Raw genomic sequence first — 22,688 nt, 5'->3', positions numbered from 1 at the left:
AACCCTTCAGCAGACAGGTCCAAGCAGAAACTACAGTCACAGCTACAAATAAAGTGCAGCCTGTTGGGATTGTTATTTGTGGTGCAGAGGCGTAGAATAATCTCATGTAGGATACACATTATTGGATTATTTTTCAATTATTTTATTTAATTTTTCTATATATGATGCGCTGACTGGAGAGCACTTTTAATTTCGTTGTACATAGTTATTATAATCAGTACTGGAGTTGAGGGGGGGGGGGGGGTGAGGAGGGGGGATGGCATCCCCTCCTGAAATAAAAACGGTCCAAATCATCCCCCTGTAAAACTGCCATCCCCACTTTCCATCCCTTATGTCATTTCATCAATGAATGTGGTTTTACTGCTATTTCAACATTTAGAGTCATCACCAGAAAAATAACTTTGACAATTTTCACCTGTTTCAAGTAAATTTTCACTTGAAATAAGTAGAAAAATCTGCCAGTGGGACAAGATTTATCTTCTTATTACAAGCAAAAAAATCTTGTTCCACTGGCAGATTTTTCTACTTATTTCAAGTGAAAATCTACTTGAAACAGCTGAAAATTGTTTTTTCCAGTGATGAGTCTTGTTTTAAGTGTAATGAGATTTTTTTACTAAAATGAGACATTTTAACTAGAAATAAGACAAATATTCTTGTTAAGATTGTGAGTTTTTGCAGTGATCCATTTTACTTATCCTGTGAAGGACAGAGTCATATTGATAAGTTCAGAAAAGTGTTTTTATTGTTGTGTTTTGATGTAACCCCGAGTGGATATTTAAAGCTTACAGAAAGCCTTCTGTAAGCATTTAACTGCTGCTATGTCATTCCTGCAGTATTTCTGCAGGTGTTTTGGTCACTGCTATTATTTGTAATATATTATGTTATTTGTAATCAGTACAAATATTCTGTCCCCATATGATAAAATCCACCATCCCCCCTGATTTTCTTTTACAACTCGAGTACTGGTTATAATGACAATATCTATCTATCTATCTATCTATCTATCTATCTATCTATCTATCTATCTATCTATCTATCTATCTATCTATCTATCTATCTATCTATCTATCTATCTATCTATCTATCTATCTATCTATCTATCTATCTATCTATCTATCTATCTATCTATCTATCTATCTATCTATCTATCTATCTATCTATCTATCTATCTATCTATCTATCTATCTATCTATCTATCTATCTATCTATCTATCTATCTATCTATCTATCTATCTATCTATCTATCTATCTATCTATCTATCCCAGCCAGTCAGAAGATCCATTCTTTCATGATTTCAATCTATTGAATTATCTACCTGAAACCAGCTGTTCTGTTGATATAACCACATTGGTATACATACATACATACATACATACATACATACATACATACATACATACATACATACATACATACATACATACATACATACATACATACACACAAACGGTTCGTCCCTTAATTGTCGAAACATTTCTTGCCAGTTTATATGCATTTTAACTTGCAGCAGATGTTAGGTTTTGTTTGTGAAAGTGAATGTGTCCTCCACTCGTCCTCTTGGACAGACGGGTCAAACATTCTTCATAAAGAGATGTAACCCTGATTCAGCCAGGAAGGAATCAAACCACCCATGTGAAACGTTAAAGGACAGGACAGATGAACTGTGTTAAATTAACTGGAGAAATTGAAGAACATGGTTGTTGCAAGTGCTCCCTGTCAATAAAAGTTTCTCCAGGACTCTCATGATGTGAGATGTTAGGTCATTAGAAGATGGATGAGATGTTTTTGGTTCTGGACACCTGTTTTAAAATCGCTGCATTGGCTCCCCGTCTGCTTCAGGATTGATTTTAAGGTTCTTTTACTGGTTTTTAAGTGTCTTAATGGTCTTGGGCCATCTTATTTATCTGACCTGCTTTTACCGTATCAACCCTCACGGACCCTGAGGTCCTCTGGCACCGGCCTTTTAACCATTCCCCGAACCGGGACCAAAACCCACGGTGAGGCTGCATTCAGCCATTATGGCCCTTATCTATGGAACAGCCTGCCAGAGAACCTCAGGGCCGCAGAGAACGTTGATATTTTTAAAAGGAGGCTCAAGACACACCTTTTTAGTTTGGCTTTTATCTGATCTCATTTACCTAGTCTTTTCATCTACGGTATTTATTGTGTTTATTTATTTAACTCTTTTATTATCTTTAAACCTTGAATCCATTTTTAATGACTTTCATTTTATTTTATGTTATTTATTATTCATCTTAAGTTTTGTATAGATTTTTCTAAACATTTTATACTTTTAGGCATTTTTTACTTTCTTTTCATCTTTTAGTTTTTAGCTCCAGTGTTTCCTCAGGGGGGTCGTCCAAATTGGGAGGTGTGCCTGCTCTGCCCATGGGGGTGTCGTCATGGGGGTCCCTCAGGCCTGGGTAGCTGGGGGTGGAACTCCACCTTCTGTGTGGGGTCTCCCCCGGTCTGTCCGGGTTGGGGGGGTCTCTTTGGCGATGCTCCTTGTGGTCGTGGTCGGTGATGCCTCTCAGTGTGGACGGCCACCCATAGGTAGTGTTTTCCTCACCTGGATCGTTAGTGCTAAGCCATGTCACCAGTCCACTTACTGTGTGTGTGTGTGTGTGTGTGTGTGTGTGTGTGTGTGTGTGTGTGTGTGTGTGTGTGTGTGTGTGTGTGTGTGTGTGTGTGTGTGTGTGTGTGTGTGTGTGTGTGTGTGTGTGTGTGTGTATGAGTGTGAGTGAGTGTGTGTGTGTATGCGTGGGGGGTGGGGGGTGGGTTCGTATGGGATGTTTTAAATTGTGTTTTCTGATTGTCATTTTATTCTGCATGTAAAGCACCATGTGTTGTAATTCTTAAATGTATGATATGGTGCTATATAAATAAATAAAGTTTAAAGGAACAAGGCGGTACAGGAAGCTTGTCCTGGCTCAGGCTAAGGTTGAACGGGTTCTGCAGAATCCCAGCGTGATGACACTAGTTCCCTGGACTGTGGGGATGACACTAGTTCCCTGGACTGTGGGGATGACACTAGTTCCCTGGACTGTGGGGATGACACTAGTTCCCTGGACTGTGGGGATGACACTAGTTCCCTGGACTGTGGGGATGACACTAGTTCCCTGGACTGTGGGGATGACACTAGTTCCCTGGACTGTGGGGATGACACTAGTTCCCTGGACTGTGGGGATGACACTAGTTCCCTGGACTGTGGGGATGACACTAGTTCCCTGGACTGTGGGGATGACACTAGTTCCCTGGACTGTGGGGATGACACTAGTTCCCTGGACTGTGGGGATGACACTAGTTCCCTGGACTGTGGGGATGACACTAGTTCCCTGGACTGTGGGGATGACACTAGTTCCCTGGACTGTGGGGATGACACTAGTTCCCTGGACTGTGGGGATGACACTAGTTCCCTGGACTGTGGGGATGACACTAGTTCCCTGGACTGTGGGGATGACACTAGTTCCCTGGACTGTGGGGATGACACTAGTTCCCTGGACTGTGGGGATGACGCTAGTTCCCTGGACTGTGGGGATGACGCTAGTTCCCTGGACTGTGGGGATGACGCTAGTTCCCTGGACTGTGGAGATGACGCTAGTTCCCTGGACTGTGGAGATGACGCTAGTTCCCTGGACTGTGGGGATGACGCTAGTTCCCTGGACTGTGGGGATGACGCTAGTTCCCTGGACTGTGGGGATGACGCTAGTTCCCTGGACTGTGGGGATGACACTAGTTCCCTGGACTGTGGGGATGACACTAGTTCCCTGGACTGTGGGGATGACACTAGTTCCCTGGACTGTGGGGATGACACTAGTTCCCTGGACTGTGGGGATGACACTAGTTCCCTGGACTGTGGAGATGACACTAGTTCCCTGGACTGTGGGGATGACACTATCTGGACCTGTTGCCGTGTTGGCTTCAGTCCCTCCAGCTGCATCTCCCCAGGTCTGCACCAACATCCTCTGTTGTGGTTGAAGACAGTTATGGTCTTCCCTTATGGTCACTTCCTCCCAACGGCAGGAAGTGACGTGTGCTCTCTGAATAGTACATCGCAATTAATGAATACTGCTGATATTTACTCAAAAGTGTGCCGAACTTAAGTATACTTTTTAGTATATACTGTTTAGTATGGCATTTCGGACGCACCGTGAGAGTTTCAGCTGCCCTGATGTATTCTGGGAGTTTGTTCCACAGCTGAGGAGCATAAAAGCTGAACTCTGCTCACCATGTTTGGTTCTAACTCCGGGCCCTGACCACCTGAGGGTTCTGCTCCGTTCATCATGGACCACGAGGTCAGAGATGTATTTTGGTCTGAGACCATTCAGAGATTTGTAAACCAGCAGCAGGATTTAACCTCTGTTCTGGGACAGACAGGAAGCCAGAGGAAAGATTTGATTATTGGTTGAATAGCGTCTGAGTTTTGTTGCATTTTGTCTACCGTACTCCTACACCAGTGAAGGCCAGCAGAGGCATGTTGGCTTCACAGTTTTCATATACAGCCTTGCCCGTCTTTTCTTGCCACTATCATCAACAAAGCAATGTCCCCTGGTGTTTGAAATAAATAATTAAATTGTTATTAATCAATGATTTCGTTTTTTCTCCATACAGGTACTGATTATTTATATATTGCAATGTATTTTTCTTCTTTCTTCCCCCTCACAGACAATGAGACTGCGGTGTACACACTGATGCCGATGGTCATGGCCGACCAGCACCGGTAAGCTTCCCATCTGCGCGTTAGTGGGATTCACACTGAAAGCGCCACAGGCGCCATTAATTTTCTATGAAAGCGCGCATTGAGAGGCGTCGGAGGCGTCGGGAGCAGCCGGAGCAGCCCGTCAGTTTGAAGTTGAAAAATCTCAACTTTATGCAAATGAGCAGCAGCGACGCCGAGGCAGCGTCCAATCACAGACTGGGATTCCTGAAGCAAGAAGCCTCAATGCAGATTGTACTTTCATGTACACACAAACGTACACTCATTCACATTCGTACAGGAGCAGAGCTGTGCACTAACAAACTTATTTTATCAGGAATTCATATATTTCATCCAGCAAAATGACATTTTTGCTGATTTGACTGCCGTTTTTACCTGAACTGCTCATGTGAAACAATAACTGATGGTTGAGGAGCTGGATGGTCCCAACGATTTTATTTGCTACATCGATCCAACGCAAAATAATTAAAAACCGTGTTTATTAATCACAAAACACAGTTTAAACATCATGACCAAATCTGCTCCGACCCGGTGTGTCAGTGTTCACCGCAGACAGACTGCAGCTTCACCGGGACCAACGGCTCCCAGATGGTTGATGTTGATCCAGGACCGACCAAACTCACTCTTATCTAGGCGGAAATAACATTAAAATATAAAGAAGGCTTCCCAAAGTGTGATCCATGGTGAAATGGGAAACTGAAGATGTGCAGCTATATATAGATATTTGCAGGCCCCGCCCGCTGCAGGCCCCACCCACTGCAGGCCCCGCCCACTGCATGCTCCGCCACCAGCCCCTGGGTCTCGCACTCAGAAGGCACGCCGGTTTCTCCCAGTGGCCAGCCGCGGTACTGCAACAAAAAACCCAATGGGGCCCAGAAAGCTTTTTTCCCATAGACCGCAATAGTAAAAGAGATGCCTCTAAAACTGTTCACAGGACACCTCCAGCTGTAATCACCGGCAATTACTAATCTTTGTATTCTATATTTTTAAGTCATGGACTTTATATCCGTCAAAAATGTTTTATAACGGCCAGAAAAGTCAAAGAAAAGTCTCTTTCTGGGCGTGACGTCACGGCTGACGTCACAGCCGTGTCCGTGCATTCCACGGATGTATTATATTTATATATATTATGTAATTATATTATATTAATACATTAATAATATATGTAATAATATACATGTAATAATATACATTAATTAATATATTATATTAATACATATTATATTAATATTCGCGTCATTGCCCCGGGGCATGATGGGAGGCCCCAGAGCATCATGGGAGGTGACTCAACTGCGCATGCTCTATGGGCCCGTGTATGCGGAAGTAAACCCGGAAATCAGAAATTTTTTCGGCGTATGCGCTGGCTGAGCAAAATGCATTGAAATGAATGGGCGGCCATTTTTCATGTCCCATCCAGTTCTATAATACATCCATGGTCACGCCCTCTACAGGCCCCGCCCACTGCAGGCGTCAACAGACTATAGTGTGAATCTACCAAGCAGCGCGATGCAGGCGACAGGAGATTTTTGACGCTTTCAGTGTGAATCCAGCATTATAAATATAAATCAGACCACACCTGTGCATTTGTCCCCGTTTTACCAACGCAGACAGGTTTTTATTATTATAATTTGTTGTTACTGTCTCTCTTTCATGTGTTTGCTGAAAGGTCAGTGTCAGAGTTGCTGCTCAACTCCAAGTTTGATGTGAACTATGCCTTTGGACGCGTGAAAAGAAGTTTACTACACATTGCTGCCAAGTAAGATACTGATGGCTGTTCGTATGTTAATGTCAGCAGTAAGGACAGGTGTGCTTTCACATGAACTTTGACTATGTTTTCTTTGTGCAGTTGTGGGTCAGTGGAGTGTTTGGTTCTTCTGCTGAAGAGAGGAGCCAACCCAAACTACCAGGACATTTCAGGCTGTACCCCCCTTCATTTGGCTGCCAGAAATGGGTATGACCTCGCATGCTAGATGTTCCACCTGCACGCTTTTAATTAAAGCTCCTACATCACTTGGTTTACTCTAGACATTTTAAGTAAGTGTGAATGGTGCTGGCCGGTTACAATGAAATTATTTGATATCTGTCTATCTGCGCCTTGGCATATACATAAATGTCCTTCCAAATATACTTACACCGACACATAACAAACCCATTTTTTTCTCCTTTTCCCACAGACAGAAGAAATGTATGGGTAAACTTTTGGAATTCAATGCTGATGTAAATATCTGCAACAACGAGGGACTTACTGCTGTAGGTGGACTGTTATCCTCAGGCAGCGCTTTATTTAATTGAATGATCAGAAAATGTTAGGTTACCATGACCTTAATTCAGAACCAGAACCATAATTCAGCCCATACACCCACTGACAAAGACATGGAGAATCATCCTCTCACCATCCCCATCTCCGCCTGCAGGCCCGCCACAGCCCAAAATTCAAATAACCAAGACATTTGATTAATTGCTGCAAACTTGATCCTCCCGCTGAAGCTAGCTTCCTCTATTTATTATTAATTACTTGAGCTCTGTTATCGGGGCGCAAGTATAATAATTATGGGATGTTAGAGTGGCGGTAGGTGAGGGGATGCATACAATTTTGGAATTTGCCAATTTTGCAGCACAGTACGGGAGAGAAAATGTCATTCAGAAAGGCCTTAAAGGGATTGTGACATGAAAAACACATTTTTCTTGATTTTTTGTGTTTTGTTGGGTGTCTTGACATCAATTACACCCAAAAAACAACGAACTTTTAACATTCAGTGTATTGTGTGCTTTCTGGGATTTTCCGCATAACTATGCAAAAACGGCGCATCTGGTTTGCTGGCGGGTCGTTACGTATAGACCCGCTAAATCACCGCCCCCTCCACCCAGCTCCCTGCCTCCTCTCCTCTCCAGCGCACCATAAAGGCTGATTTATGGTTCCGCGTTACACCGACGCAGAGCCTACGGCGTAGGGTTACGCGGCGACGCGCACGTACGCTGAACCCTACGGGGTAGGCTCTGCGTCGATTTAACGCGGAACCATAAATCAGGCTTAACACGGAGCTGTTTAGAGCCTCTTTTGTTCTAATCACAGGAGGAAAACTGCTAAGAAGACCCGCGGCCACTGACTGGACTTAAGATAAGGGGACAGTGCTGCTTGCATGCCTTTATTTTTATGATTGTTTGCTGTGGTTCTTCCTGCTGCTTTTCCGTGCTTCGCCTGTCGCTCCCGGCTTAACTCTCCGACGCCGCTATGAGCGTATGGTTGGGTTGGAGGAGGTTGGGAGGAGGAGCGGAGCAATGATTGACAGGAAAGGGGGAAAAGGAAGCGTTTTTCACGGCGCAAAAAAACACTGTAATAAAAAGCCAGGAATAGAGTACTAGAGTGAAGTTTTTCTTGTTACACTCTTTTAGACACATTTGAGTTGGCCAAAACTTTTAATATTGTTAAAAGCATGTTAAAAATGATGTCACAATACCTTTAAAAAAATGACAAAAACCGACATTCAAAGCCATTTGTACTAAACCAGGGGTGGGCAACCCGCGGCTCTTTAGCGCCGCCCTAGTGGCTCCTGGAGCTTTTTCAAAAATGTTTGACCTTTTTTTTTCCTTTTTTCTTTTTTTTAATTCTTTTTTCTTTGCTTTCCTTTTTTCTCTTTTTTTTCCCTGTTTCCCTTTTTTCTTCCCTTTTCCTTTTTTAATCTCGACATTTCGACTTTTTCCTCGACATTTTGACTTTTTCTCGATATTTCGACTTTTTTCTCAACATTACACTATATACAAGACTTCATTTTTTGCGGCTCCAGACATATTTGTTGTTTGTGTTTTTGGTCCAATATGGCTCCTTCAACATTTTGGGTTGCCGACCCCTGAACTAAACAGATCCAGAGCCTACAAACGTCCGCTGACTGCAAAGAAATAAATTCAAATTGGATGTAAGAAGATGAACTGGATTTTTTTTTTTATTGTGGTTTAAATGGTCATTAACATCTTGTTTGGCCAGTAAAAGTATTGTCAATCTGAATCCCTGCTGCAGATCCACTGGTTAGCAGTGAATGGGAGAACAGAACTCCTGCACGATCTGGTCCAGCATGTGACCAACGTGGACGTGGAAGACGCCATGGGCCAGACTGCTCTTCATGTGGCCTGTCAGAACGGCCACAAAACGGTGAGCTGTTTCTAAATATAGAAAAAACCTTTGTGTGTGTGTTATATTATTGTTGTTATTGTTTATCTTCTAACACGCAAACTAGTAAATGATGTGAAAATGTTTTCTTCACAGACGGTGTTATGTCTCTTGGATAGTGGAGCCGACATCAATCGGCCAAATGTCTCTGGAGCTACACCTCTTTATTTTGCCTGCAGGTCATGTCAGAATTCAGAACAAACATCTCGACAGGCTCCACTGGGCCCTGAAACTGTTCTGAAGCTAGTGAAACTATTGCTAAGCTAGTGAAACTGTTGCTGAAGCTAGTGAAACTGTTGCTAAGCTAGTGAAACTGTTGCTTAAGCTAGTGAAACTGTTGCTGAAGCTAGTGAAACTGTTGCTGAAGCTAGTGAAACTGTTGCTAAGCTAGTGAAACTGTTGCTGAAGCTAGTTAAACTGTCGCTGAAGCTAGTGAAACTGTTGCTAAGCTAGTTAAACTGTCGCTGAAGCTAGTGAAACTGTTGCTGAAGCTAGTGAAACTGTTGCTGAAGCTAGTGAAACTGTTGCTAAGCTAGTGAAACTGTTGCTGAAGCTAGTTAAACTGTCGCTGAAGCTAGTGAAACTGTTGCTAAGCTAGTGAAACTGTTGCTAAGCTAGTGAAACTGTTGTTGAAGCTAGTGAAACTGTTGCTGAAGCTAGTGAAACTGTTGCTGAAGCTAGTGAAACTGTTGCTAAGCTAGTGAAACTGTTGCTAAGCTAGTGAAACTGTTGCTGAAGCTAGTTAAACTGTCGCTGAAGCTAGTGAAACTGTTGCTAAGCTAGTGAAACTGTTGCTAAGCTAGTGAAACTGTTGTTGAAGCTAGTGAAACTGTTGCTGAAGCTAGTGAAACTGTTGCTGAAGCTAGTGAAACTGTTGCGAAGCTAGTGAAACTGTTGCTAAAGCTAGTGAAACTGTTGCTAAGCTAGTGAAACTGTTGCTTAAGCTAGTGAAACTGTTGCTAAGCTAGTGAAACTGTTGCTAAGCTAGTGAAACTGTTGCTAAGCTAGTGAAACTGTTGCTAAGCTAGTGAAACTGTTGCTAAGCTAGTGAAACTGTTGCTGAAGCTAGTGAAACTGTTGCTGAAGCTAGTGAAACTGTTGCTTAAGCTAGTGAAACTGTTGCTATCTAGTGAAACTGTTGCTTAAGCTCGTGAAACTGTTGCTGAAGCTAGTGAAACTGTTGCTAAGCTAGTGAAACTGTTGCTGAAGCTAGTGAAACTGTTGCTGAAACTAGTGAAACTGTTGCTAAACTAGTGAAACTGTTGCTAAGCTAGTGAAACTGTTGCTGAAGCTAGTGAAACTGTTGCTGAAGCTAGTTAAACTGTCGCTGAAGCTAGTGAAACTGTTGCTAAGCTAGTGAAACTGTTGCTGAAGCTAGTGAAACTGTTGCTGAAGCTAGTGAAACTGTTGCTAAGCTAGTGAAACTGTTGCTGAAGCTAGTGAAACTGTTGCTGAAGCTAGTGAAACTGTTGCTGAAGCTAGTGAAACTGTTGGTAAGCTAGTGAAACTGTTGCTGAAGCTAGTGAAACTGTTGCTAAGCTAGTGAAACTGTTGCTGAAGCTAGTGAAACTGTTGCTAAGCTAGTGAAACTGTTGCTGAAGCTAGTGAAACTGTTGCTGAAGCTAGTGAAACTGTTGCTAAGCTAGTGAAACTTTTGCTGAAGCTAGTGAAACTGTTGCTGAAGCTAGTGAAACTGGCCATTTGCTTCATATGCCTCAGCTTTTCTCCCTCTAGTCATCTGTTGTTGGAACAGTCTGAAGTTTTAGGCATTTTAATATTTAGAAATAGTCATGTTTTTTTCTTTAGTTTTGCACTTCTGATAAACAGTGCCTTGTATTATTTCTGTATTTCTTAGTCACGGCCAAAGAGACACAGCACAGATCTTGCTCTCTCGAGGTGCCAAATACCTCGCTGACAGGAATGGAATCACTCCACTTGATCTCTGTGTACAGGCGGGTATTTTCAACACAATTTACACTTTCAATGTTTGCTGTTCTGGTGTTGTTACTGTGCTGAAATAATTCCTTTGGAACTTCCAGGGTGGATATGGAGAAACTTGTGAAATTCTCATTCAGCACCACAGCAGACTGTTCCAGACGCTCGTTCAAATGACTCAGAATGACGATATTAAAGAAAACATGGTATTTTCCCAATGCCTTTGAAGTCACGGGCAGGTCTTATCAATGAATTCCATTTATTTGTGTGTGTGTGTGTGTGTGTGTGTGTGTGTGTGTGTGTGTGTGTGTGTGTGTGTGTGTGTGTGTGTGTGTGTGTGTGTGTGTGTGTGTGTGTGTGTGTGTGTGTGTGTGTGTGTGTGTGTGTGTGTGTGTGTGTGTGTGCGTGTGTGCGTGTGCGCTTGCGTAGCTCCGGCAGGTTCTGGAGCACGTCTCTCAGCAGAGTGACGGTAGTTACCAGAAGATCTTATCTAGTCTTGCGGAAGTGGCTACCACCAATGGGCACAAACTCCTCAGGTATATTTAATTATATACAGCATTTGTTTGCTGCTATTTTTCACTTTGGGTGGTGCTTGATGGTTCATGCACAGCTCCAGACAGTATTTGGAGCGATTGTCATGCCTCTACTACGGGCCATAGCTCAACATTCATTTGATATAAAATTAGTGTTTTAGAAATGTTGTCATCCTGCATTTGTTTAAAAGCTTTCAGAATCTTAAAAGACTTGTATGGAAAATCCATAAAAAGATGTAATATTATGCTTACACTTAAACATCCTATTTGTGTCTAGTTTTATACAGTTTTGACTGGCACATTGATCTGTTGATCAAATAAAATGTATTTTGTTTCTCTTTTCGTAGCCTGTCTAGTAGCTATGAAGCTCAGATGAAGAGTCTCTTGAGAATTGTTCGTATTTTCTGCCATGTGTTCCACTTGGGGCCCTCCTCGCCCAGCAATGGCAACGGCTTGGGCTACAATGGCAACAAAACCCCTCGCAGCCAGGTCTTTAAGGTAATTAAGAGGTGAATATACAGTCTGATGTGTACAGTCTAAATCATCTTTTTTTAAATTTTTTTGGCTACGCACTTCTGGGGTTATTCTGTGACATCTGGCACTGGAGCTCAACAAACACAGTTAATTTAAAACGAAGGACGACGAAGTGTTGTTCAGCAGCCATGCTTCAAATGTTCAAACTTTCATCATGTGCAATTAGCTTAGCCACTTTTGATCTTTCTGAATCGTAATCCTCTTTTTGAATGTTCAGTGCTCTTTGCGCAGCTCCCCAACCTACTGCATCGTTGTGGTGATAATTGAATACATGAATTAAAAGAGAAAAGTTCCAGCTCCCTCCTGGTTTCTCTATCCACCTTATTCCTACGGCCCATGCGGCTTTGCGCGAATTATGGGTGCTACTTCCGGCGCGTACCGGAACCGGCGTTTGTTTACATGCTAAGTGAACGCGTTAACCCTCTTTCTCCGAGCGTTGGGGATATAAAACATTTGGAAACACCACCTGTCACTGCTCAAACGGGACAATATCATCTTACCTCTGCCTACTGCTATTGAGGGATGGGAGGACGACCTGAAGAAGTGAAGAAATGCTTAGAAGATGGGAAGTATCTCATTCTTCCCAATGGGCAAAGTGGATACTCCTCCAGGTGGGTAAATATTGCTACTTATAATCAGTACTCGAGATGAGGGGGGATGGCATCCCCCCTGAAATAAAAACGGTCCAAATCATCCCCCTTTCCATCCCTTATGTCATTTCATCAATGAATGTGGTTTTACTGCTATTTCAACATTTAGAGTCATCACCAGAAAAATAACATTTGACAATTTTCACCTGTTTCAAGTAAATTTTCACCTGAAATAAGAAAAATCTGCCAGTGGGACAAGATTTATCTTCTTATTACAAGCAAAAAAATCTTGTTCCACTGACAGATTTTTTTTACTTATTTCAAGTGAAAATCTACTTGAAACAGCTGAAAACTGTTTTTTCCAGTGATGAGTCTTGTTTTAAGTGTAATGAGATTTTTTTACTAAAATGAGACATTTTAACTAGAAATAAGACAGATATTCTTGTTAAGATTTTGAGTTTTTGCAGTGGTCCATTTTACTTATCCTGTGAAGGACAGAGTCATATTGATAAGTTCAGAAAACTGTTTTTTATTGTTGTGTTTTGACATATTTGATGTAAGCCCAGTGGATATTTCAAGCTTACATAAGGCTGCATTTAACTGCTGCTATGTCATTCCTGCAGTATTTCTGCAGGTGTTTTGGTCACTGCTATAATTTGTAATATATTATATTTTATTTGTAATCAGCACAAATTATCCGTCCCCATATGACAGAAATCCACCATCCCCCCTGATTTTCTTTTACAACTCGAGTACTGCTTATAATCTATTAACTAATGTGACAGGTAGGCTACTTGTGAACCTTCATTAAGACAAACTGTAAGCCATCTTTTATATTTATTCTTTCAGGTCCAGCTGGCAGTGATGTGCCTGGGGCTGCAGAGCTGCAAGCTGGTTATCTGGACACCAACTGAGCACCTGGAGTTACACATTTCATTTGACAAAGACTTCAGATACACACATGAAACACCTCCAGAACTTTTCACACATGCTTCCAACATTTGTAGATGAATTTGGTACAAAGAAGATTCAGCTCTGCCCCTCTGTTTAAAGCTAGGGGGAAACAGTACAACAGACTTCATTTTTGTTTTAAATTTTATTAAAAACACAACCTGAAAGATCCCCTCCTGACATATTAGGACATACACTATAGGGACATGAATCAAAACATTTTAACACAAAAATATTGTTTAACAAAAGCACATTACATTTGTGTCTTAAGTGAGAGAGATTCAGTTTACTGTCGGAGGACTTAAGAAACCAGGAAATATTCACACCTGACAAGCTGAAATCACACTATTTGGACTTTTGTTTCCTCAAAAAAATAACAATTGCAGCTGGACCTCAGTTGTTTTCAGAAAATTATAAATTAATTAAATATGTAAGTGCAGCTCTACAAACTACATACAGCACTTAACCTGTTGAGAGTTATGTGTTAAAGATACTGTAAGTGTAGCTGTACCTCAATTGTTTTCAGAAAATGTTAAATGAATGAAATATGTAAGTGTAGCACGGCGAGTGCTACGGGGCCCGACCGACAGGATAGAGAGGACATGGAGTTTAGTGCAGAACCCTTTTATTCACTCGAACCTCACACCCAGGACACACGTGCACAAGCCCCACGACCAGCAGCTTCTCAGCAGCAGCTCCTCCGACCCAGCTGCAGTCTCCCAGTCCTCCTTATCAAGGCTGGCAGGGTGGAGAGGCTGATGGGACACACCTGTGTCCCGTAAGCCTGAGTGGCTGCAGCTCCTCCACCCTGCCACAGTAAGTATATTTAGATGCAATATTAAATGTCTTCTCACTTTTCACTTGAAATAAACTCAGCTCTTAAATTCACTAAACCAGCACAAATCTTGAGCATTTTGTCAATTTTGGGCACAAAGTTAATTGGCCCTGTTTGAGAAAGAATCTTGTACATCTCCAGGTTCCTTATTCAACATGAATGTGGGCGTGAGCAATGCGGCGTGTGTGAGTGACCTCCTCACTGGTCAGCTGGCATCCTTTGCGTGTGAATGCTGGAATGATTAGCTTCACCCTACGCTCCTCCAGCAAGTCTCTAACTGTGAAACCACGGTCACCCATCACCTCATCTCCAGCACGTAAATAATAGAATAGGTGTGGTCCTCCATCCCTGGGTCTGACCACTGTGTTTGGGCATCACAGGAAGCTTTGGTGTTGATCACAGCTCCTCGTTCTGATCCATCTGGTCAGGCTCATCTGAGGGAGCAATACAGTACACAATTATTAAGATAAGATATGATACATTAGGGTTTTCCCTACCACTATAACATCCCCAGCCCCCTCATCAAATGTACCTGGGGGAGGACCCACAACCCCCCACCTGCAACCACATCACCTAAGCCCTCCAGAAGTTTAGGAAAAACCCGGTACATTATCACAGCTACCATTTAAAATGTAATTAACAAAAAACATTTTTCTTATCAACACGTCTGTAGTGTATTGTATTTTTATTCTAATGCTGCCCTGCAGTCTGTGCCATAAACACACTTTGTATTTTAACTGCACAGAAAATAATAATAAATAATACTAAAGGTTGTCATTACCGGAAAAATACTACAATGCTGTGTCCTCCATACACCTGATGTTCTCATGACATTAACCTGAAATAATACCTGATGTTCTCATGACATTAACCTGAAATCATACCTGCTGTTCTCATGACATTAACCTGAAATCATACCTGATATTCTCATGACATTAAGCTCAAATCATACCTGATGTTCTCATGACATTAACCTCAAATCATACCTGATATTCTCATGACATTAAGCTCAAATCATACCTGATGTTCTCATGACATTAACCTCAAATCATACCTGATGTTCTCATGACATTAACCTGAAATCATACCTGATATTCTCATGACATTAACCTGAAATCATACCTGATATTCTCATGACATTAACCTGAAATCATACCTGATGTTGTCATGACATTAACCTGAAATCATACCTGATGTTGTCATGACATTAACCTGAAATCATACCTGATATTCTCATGACATTAACCTGAAATCATACCTGATATTCTCATGACATTAACCTGAAATCATACCTGATATTCTCATGACATTAACCTGAAATCACACCTGATGTTGTCATGACATTATCCTGAAATCATACCTGATGTTCTCATGACATTAACCTGAAATCATACCTGATGTTCTCATGACATTAACCTGAAATCACACCTGATATTCTCATGACATTAACCTGAAATCACACCTGATATTCTCATGACATTATCCTGAAATCATACCTGATGTTCTCATGACATTAACCTGAAATCACACCTGATATTCTCATGACATTAACCTGAAATCATACCTAATATTCTCATGACATTAACCTGAAATCATACCTGATATTCTCATGACATTAACCTGAAATCACACCTGATATTCTCATGACATTAACCTGAAATCACACCTGATATTCTCATGACATTAACCTGAAATCATACCTGATATTCTCATGACATTAACCTGAAATCATACCTGATGTTCTCATGACATTAACCTGAAATCATACCTAATATTCTCATGACATTAACCTGAAATCATACCTGATGTTCTCATGACATTAACCTGAAATCTTACCTGATATTCTCATGACATTAACCTGAAATCACACCTGATATTCTCATGACATTAACCTGAAATCATACCTGATGTTCTCATGACATTAACCTGAAATCTTACCTGATATTCTCATGACATTAACCTGAAATCATACCTGATATTCTCATGACATTAACCTGAAATCATACCTGATGTTCTCATGACATTCCTGTCAATCCTCTGAGGATTCGGCGTCTCTCCTCCGTTGGTTTGTCGGATCCCAGCCACAAAGTAGGATGCAGGTTTTCCTCCACCACACGACGTACCCGAACTCTGCAAGGACATTTTAGTAAATGCTACGGTTGATAAATATGTTAAACATTAAATGTCAGAAAACAAAACTGTAACTTCTCTGCTAGATTGAAAGCAAATTGCTTTAAAATAAACCACTGTTCGCGCTCAGCTGCCATGGTTAGTCAATGGCTTTACGCTGCTTCCCGCGTCTCACCGGAAGTTACACCCATAACCGTTTCTACAGTAGAGCCTCCAGGAATAAGGTGGATAGAGGGCCTGCATTGATGTCATTTCCCCACTGGACCACGCCCCCTACTCTGGCCACGCCCCCTTACTCATACTGAGTGGCAAAAATCTATAGAGGGAATGACGTCACAGATGTGACTTCACAGCGGGTTACGCCCACTGAGTGTCAGAAAGACTGAGTGGCAGAAAGACTGTGTGGCAGCGTACACCTTCACTGCAGGAGGGTCCCCCCTTACGAGCCTCGTCCTGCTCAAGGTTTCTTCCCTCCTAAAGGGGAGTTTTTCCTTGCCACTGTTTGGCTTAAGGTTTTTCTCCCACTAGGGGAGTTTTTACCTGCCATTGTTTATGTAATAACTGCTCGGGGGTCATGTTCTGGGTATGGGTCTCTGGAAAGCGTCTAGAGACAACTCTGTTGTATTAGACGCTATATAAATAAAATTGAATTGAATTGAACTTTGAGCAACTGGAAAACATCTAAAATGGGAAACAGCTGTTGTGGAATCGACTGTACTCATAGATGTAGCAAGAAATTGGAGTTATCGTTTTACAGATTGACGAAAAATAAGCTTAAAGGGGACCTATTATGGCATCTAATTCCTATTTTAAACAGGCCTTGAATGTCTTTGAAAACAAGGTTTTGATTGTTTTTGCTAAATAAATTAGAAATTCAGCCTCTGAGCTATGTCTTTATCTTCCCATTCTCTAACCTCATTATCTATGCAGGATTCTGAGTGGGCGGGGCTATGATAATGAGGCTCTGTGCTGATTGGCTGCCTGAATGACATGATACACCGCTATGAAAAAATGGGGGAAGCTCCGGCCGGTGGAGTTAGTTGTGGGCGTGGTTTCACGCATCGGAGGCCAACCTATGTAAATTGCATTTTGGTTACGTAACAACGGGAGCATAATCTTATTGGCTCGTATATCCACATCACACTGGAAGGCTCATCCGGGCGGCTGTACAGACAGTGCAGAATCTGGTTGCTTTCCTCCTTCTCTGAGTTGGCAGGCTGAGGGGAGACAACTTTATATATGTTAAAGCAAGAAAAAACCTGTTTTTCAGAATAGGTCCCCTTTAAGAGAGACAAATGGATCGCTGCAGTTCTCAGAAACAACTGGATTCCAGGCACCCAAACGTGGATTTGCGGTTCCCATTTTGTATCAGGTAATGTTGGATTTTTGGGTAGCTAACGTTAAACGGTCAAATCATAAAGTTCGGTGTCCTCATCACTTTAATTTCTCCAACAAATCCTGCCTTGAAGTCGGACCAAGCGTCAACACTTTTGTAAGCCTTCAAGCTTCGTGTATTTCCCCAGTGTAGAAATTAAGTACATATAAATATCAGGGAACTGGATTTGTGGCTGAATATTAATGTCCATGGACCACTGGTTCTTGGGGTAACTGTACCAAATATTAATGTCCATGGACCACTGGTTCTTGGTAACTGTACCAAATATTAATGTCCATGGACCACTGGTTCTTGGGGTAACTGTACGGGTCACTGTCAAGTCCAAGTGCCTTTAATTTAAGCCCATAATCAGCTGTTATCCCGTCTTCTCCACTAGTTGCAGCTGTTTTTACCACTCAGTGAGTAAGGGGGCTGGTCCAGTGGGGAAGTGACGTCAATGCAGACCCTCTATTGCAGCACCAGTGAAACGGGAGTAGACCCTGCAGAGTGACTGGCTATCACACCTTTGATTCCACTTCAACTGGTTCCAAGTGTGTCTCCAGCCTGCCCCCTTTCCCTTCTCCACCAGCTACTGGGACTTGGCCCACTTCTGTCCATTTGCCTTGTTGATTCAGTCCTCAGGAGACTGTGAACTCTACTGGGAGCATCTGCACCTATGCTGCAAATGATTGGCTGCAACTATGATGTCTTGCCTCAAGGAAGTTGTTGTATGTAGTCTGGAAACTTCAGCCGACTTCTTAGATCACCTTGTTGCTCTAATCTGTTGCCAGGTGAACAGCCCAGCTGCAGGTTTGGTCTGGAAGTGGGGCTCCCCCCTCATCGTGGTACAACTGACAACAGACCACTTTCCTCTTATGGCGCTTTTACACTAGTACCTACTCAGTGCGACTCCACTCGCCTCCACTCGCCTTGCCCTCGTTTCTTTTTAGATATGCAGATGAGAAGTAGGAGGTTGTGTCAGTAGTGTCTTCCCCCCAGGACTGTCGGGCAGCTACTCAAGATGTGATTGAGGGAACCTGTCCCAGGTCAGTGGGGAGTTGGTCTTGCCTCAGATGTAGAGGTTTGAAGGACTGGGGAGAACATCCTTGAATGCCTGGGGCCAAGAACTCCACACGCTGCGGTTCTGCTTCTTCTGACCAAAGCCCTGCGTCACAGCTGGGACTCTGCTATCCCCAGTACTTCTGGTCCAGACTTCACAGCCCACCACCTTCACCCTTGAGTCCTGAATAAGTAAGGCCTCTCTGATAGCGGCCCTTGCTGAACGGGAGCAGCATCTTGTTGCCCTTCCCATAGAGCAGGACACGGCCGAGCTTTGAGCAGTCCCAGCGCTGCCGTCTCCTGCACCAAGCAGTCCATTCTGGCCTGGCTACGGGTCACCATTAATGTTTGCCATGGTCATCATCCTTGGGATGTATAAACTTATACCACGGTCTGTGTGAATACTGGATTCTGATTGGCTGGCAGGTGGAGGTTATAAGTCATAACCTACACCTAGAAAACAAGTTTGGTCAAATTGCCTGATAACTTTAATATCATTGCGCTGGATCAACTGCCAGGTGGTAACCACGGCAACGGAGATTCAGAGAAGAAGAGCCGGCTACCGCAGGACGGTGACATGAGGGATTTTGTAATTTCTTTTAACTTATTTGGTGAATTTAACAATTTTGATGACTGTGATGCAGAAGAGAGAAAATAAAATAGCAGAGCTGAGTGGACTAGAATATCTCCTGTTACCAAGGAAACTGAGTTATGGCTTGTTAAAAAACTTTGTAATTTACCAGGTTAGAACGGCTGCAGACGAGAGATTAAATAGTCGCTCAGCTGTGGCTTGTTATAAAACGAATGATTTACACTGAAAACACATTAAAGCATGAATAACTTATTTAATATTTATGTTTTTTGGTAAGTGACCGCGGTATAAGCGGGATAATGCCCTTCCAGGTGGACATTAACATAAATATATACTATTCGCAGAGGCAAACCGGCCGACGCGAAGTGGTTCACGCCCCCGCGTCATCCATATATTTCCGATAATGTTTCACCTCGAAGGGCATTATCCCTTATTTATACCCTGGGGGCTCAAGTTTTTCTTTCGAATTTTCAAATCTTTTTCTTAATTTCAGATTTTTTTTTCTTTTGAAAGCGATCCTGGATTAATCCCAGATAATTTTAACAAGTTGCCAAAGCCTCTCAAAACCTTCACATGACTTTGAAGTTGTTTTTAATAATCTGTTCAGGGATCACTTTTTCTTTTTGACTGTAATGGTTTTTGTCAGCGTGTGTTTTGCCTCCTTTCTCTCCGTCTGCAGCCTCTGGAGCTGCTCTGGCACTCGCTGGAAGAGTGGCTGGTGCTCATATCCACAGAGCTGGAGAAGGATCTGAAGAACCCGTCCTCCTCGGGTAGTGAGATAGCCTCCCTGCTTCTCAAACAGTGTGAGTCCGAGCACTTTGGAGCAACGCCGAAGCTTTCCTCCCTGCTGGACCGTCAGATCGCCATGGAGGTGGAGGCATACGCCGACAGGGAGGACGTGGTCTCCATGACAGCCAGTCGTCTCAGCGCCGTTATCCAGGCCTTCTACATGTGCTGCTCATGTCAGATGCCACAAGGGTCAGTGCTCATTTTTCCAGCATTAACACTCATATCTATATACAAGGTGTACGGTAACAAAGACAAAGTTGATCTTTTTCAATCAAATATAGCCCAAAAGGACTATTTACTTCTATATCCAGTGCTAAAAGGACATTTTTATTTTTTCAGAGGCCCCCAATGCCGTACTATTGATGATTAAATGTTGTAAATGTAATTGTAAATGTCTGCTTTAATGTCTGCTTTAATGTCGATGTCTGCTCATGTATGTTAAATGTATAAACTGATGTCTGTTGCCACACAGTACTATGTGCTGCCACTATGCTGTGCCGAAAGCAAATTCTGCCGACTTGTTGTGCAGTCCTTAATAAATGAATTGAATTGATTAAGGTGACCCACCCACGACTCTCTATGTCAAACTATTCAAAAGTTATGGCAGAAAATAGGAACTATCAAATATGGACCAATCAGATGAAGGGCGGGCGCTTTTTGGCGTCTAGCGTCACCACGGTAACACTTTTGAAAGAGAAAAGTAATGCGCATTGTTGCAGGATGGAGACGCACATTTTGATGTATAACACACTTGGGTGCACGTTACGGTTTGGGCCGCATTAACTGCAGAAATTACACGATTAATTCAAAATGGCCGACTTCCTGTTGGGTTTGGGCCATAGCGCCAAGAGACTTTTCTTTAAGTTGCGACATGATACAGGTGTGTACCGATTTCCGTGCATGTACGTCAAACCGTATTGTGGGGCTTGAGGCACAAAGTTTTCTATGGGGCGCTGTTGAGCCATTAGGCCACGCCCATTAATGCAAACCATTAAATATCAAATTTTTTCGCCAGGCCTGGCTTGGTGCAAAAGTTGGTGACTTTTGGGGCACGTTTAGGGGGGAAAAAGGCCCTCATTTCGTCGGAAGAAAAACGAGAAAAATAAAAACGAGAACAAGAACAATTCCTACAGATAAAATAGGGCCTTTGCACTGTAAGTGCAAGTGCAATTCGGAATGGCCATTTTCATTCGGAATTAGGTGTTTACATGGTCATTTTTACTCATTTTGAATCGGATTTAATTTTAATTCTGAATAAAAGAGGAAGTAAACTTCCCATGTAAACGCACTGAATGCTAAGTGTTTCAATCTTAGAAATACAAGAGTCCGGGGAGCTTTACTCTTCCACACAGAGGATAAAGCCCAAGCTGTCCTGCAGAAACGTCTGAGTCTTTCAGGTTTACGTCATATTTTAAATGCATGGATTATGGGACTGTTCAGCCTTAGCGACGTGGCTAACTGCCCCTTTTCTCTTTTCCCTGGTATCTTTGAGGCGGTTCCCACTGTGTCTAAACTTTCATTGGATGTTTTTTTTTATCTTTTTCTCTCATCCCCCTGGCACATCTAAAAGACAGATTGTGACTGGTATCACCTTTATTCTAGTATCTTATCACCATAATTATTCTTCAATTCAATTTTATTTATATAGTTGTCTTATTACAACAGAAGTTGTCTCTAGGATCTTTCCAGAGACCCAGAACATGAACATAAACCCCCGAGCAATTATTATATAAACAATGGCAGGTAAAAACTCCCCTAGTGGGAGAAAAACCTTAAGCCAAACAGTGGCAAGAAAAACTCCCCTTTAGGAGGGAAGAAACCTGGACCAGGACCTGGATCATAAGGGGGTAGAAACCTGGACCAGGACCTGGATCATAAGGGAGTAGAAACCTGGACCAGGACCTGGATCATAAGGGAGTAGAAACCTGGACCAGGACCTGGATCATAAGGGGGTAGAAACCTGGACCAGGACCTGGATCATAAGGGGGTAGAAACCTGGACCAGGACCTGGATCATAAGGGGGTAGAAACCTGGACCAGGACCTGGATCATAAGGGGGTAGAAACCTGGACCAGGACCTGGATCATAAGGGGTTTGGGGGGGCTGAAGAGCAGCTTGCCAGAGCAGGGAAACGAGATAGGAAAGAGAGATTGAAGAGCAGAGAGAGGAGAGAGACACTTATATTGTCAATGTTTTTTTTTTTCTTTTCCAGTAAGAAAATGGAAACAAATAAAAACCCTTTAACTGTTTAAACCTTTGAAGTCAGTTTAAAAAAGATAAGAAGGCCCTGCATTGAGTTGCGTCCTGGTTTTGGGTCAGGTCTTGATTCTGTTGTAATTCAGCTTCATCCTCCGTGTTTCTCTCTTCCCTTCCCTTCTTCTGTCCATCAGAATGACGTCGCCCCACTTCATAGAGTTCGTCTGCAAGCATGACGAGGTGCTCAAGTGTTTTGTAACCAGGTGAGTCAATATTGGCGTTGGTCA

General features: G+C 42.6%; 1 protein-coding gene across 3 annotated transcripts in view; it reads left to right on the top strand.

Annotated features, from left to right (window-relative positions):
• The window catches only part of hace1 (HECT domain and ankyrin repeat containing E3 ubiquitin protein ligase 1), a 61,005-nt gene that overhangs the window by 1,214 nt on the left and 37,103 nt on the right, over positions 1-22,688 (top strand). For 2 of the 3 annotated variants that reach the window (XR_009770918.1, XM_061715338.1), the window contains 12 exons: positions 4,667-4,721; positions 6,385-6,474; positions 6,565-6,669; positions 6,893-6,968; positions 8,734-8,865; positions 8,980-9,062; positions 10,739-10,835; positions 10,923-11,024; positions 11,248-11,354; positions 11,699-11,849; positions 20,097-20,395; positions 22,596-22,664. Coding sequence is in view for 2 of the 3 variants with exons in the window: in XM_061715338.1 (XP_061571322.1) it covers positions 4,667-4,721; positions 6,385-6,474; positions 6,565-6,669; positions 6,893-6,968; positions 8,734-8,865; positions 8,980-9,062; positions 10,739-10,835; positions 10,923-11,024; positions 11,248-11,354; positions 11,699-11,849; positions 20,097-20,395; positions 22,596-22,664 (1,366 nt within the window). In the remaining variant the exon portion in view is untranslated. The remainder of the gene's footprint in view (positions 1-4,666; positions 4,722-6,384; positions 6,475-6,564; positions 6,670-6,892; positions 6,969-8,733; positions 8,866-8,979; positions 9,063-10,738; positions 10,836-10,922; positions 11,025-11,247; positions 11,355-11,698; positions 11,850-20,096; positions 20,396-22,595; positions 22,665-22,688) is intronic. The other variant, XM_061715339.1, reaches the window with a different exon arrangement.

Source organism: Cololabis saira, chromosome 3 (assembly GCF_033807715.1).
Source record: "Cololabis saira isolate AMF1-May2022 chromosome 3, fColSai1.1, whole genome shotgun sequence".
NCBI classification, from domain to species: Eukaryota; Metazoa; Chordata; class Actinopteri; order Beloniformes; family Belonidae; genus Cololabis; species Cololabis saira.
The sequence above is the reverse complement of the archived record's forward strand: the minus strand, read 5'-3'. Positions and strand labels throughout refer to the sequence as shown.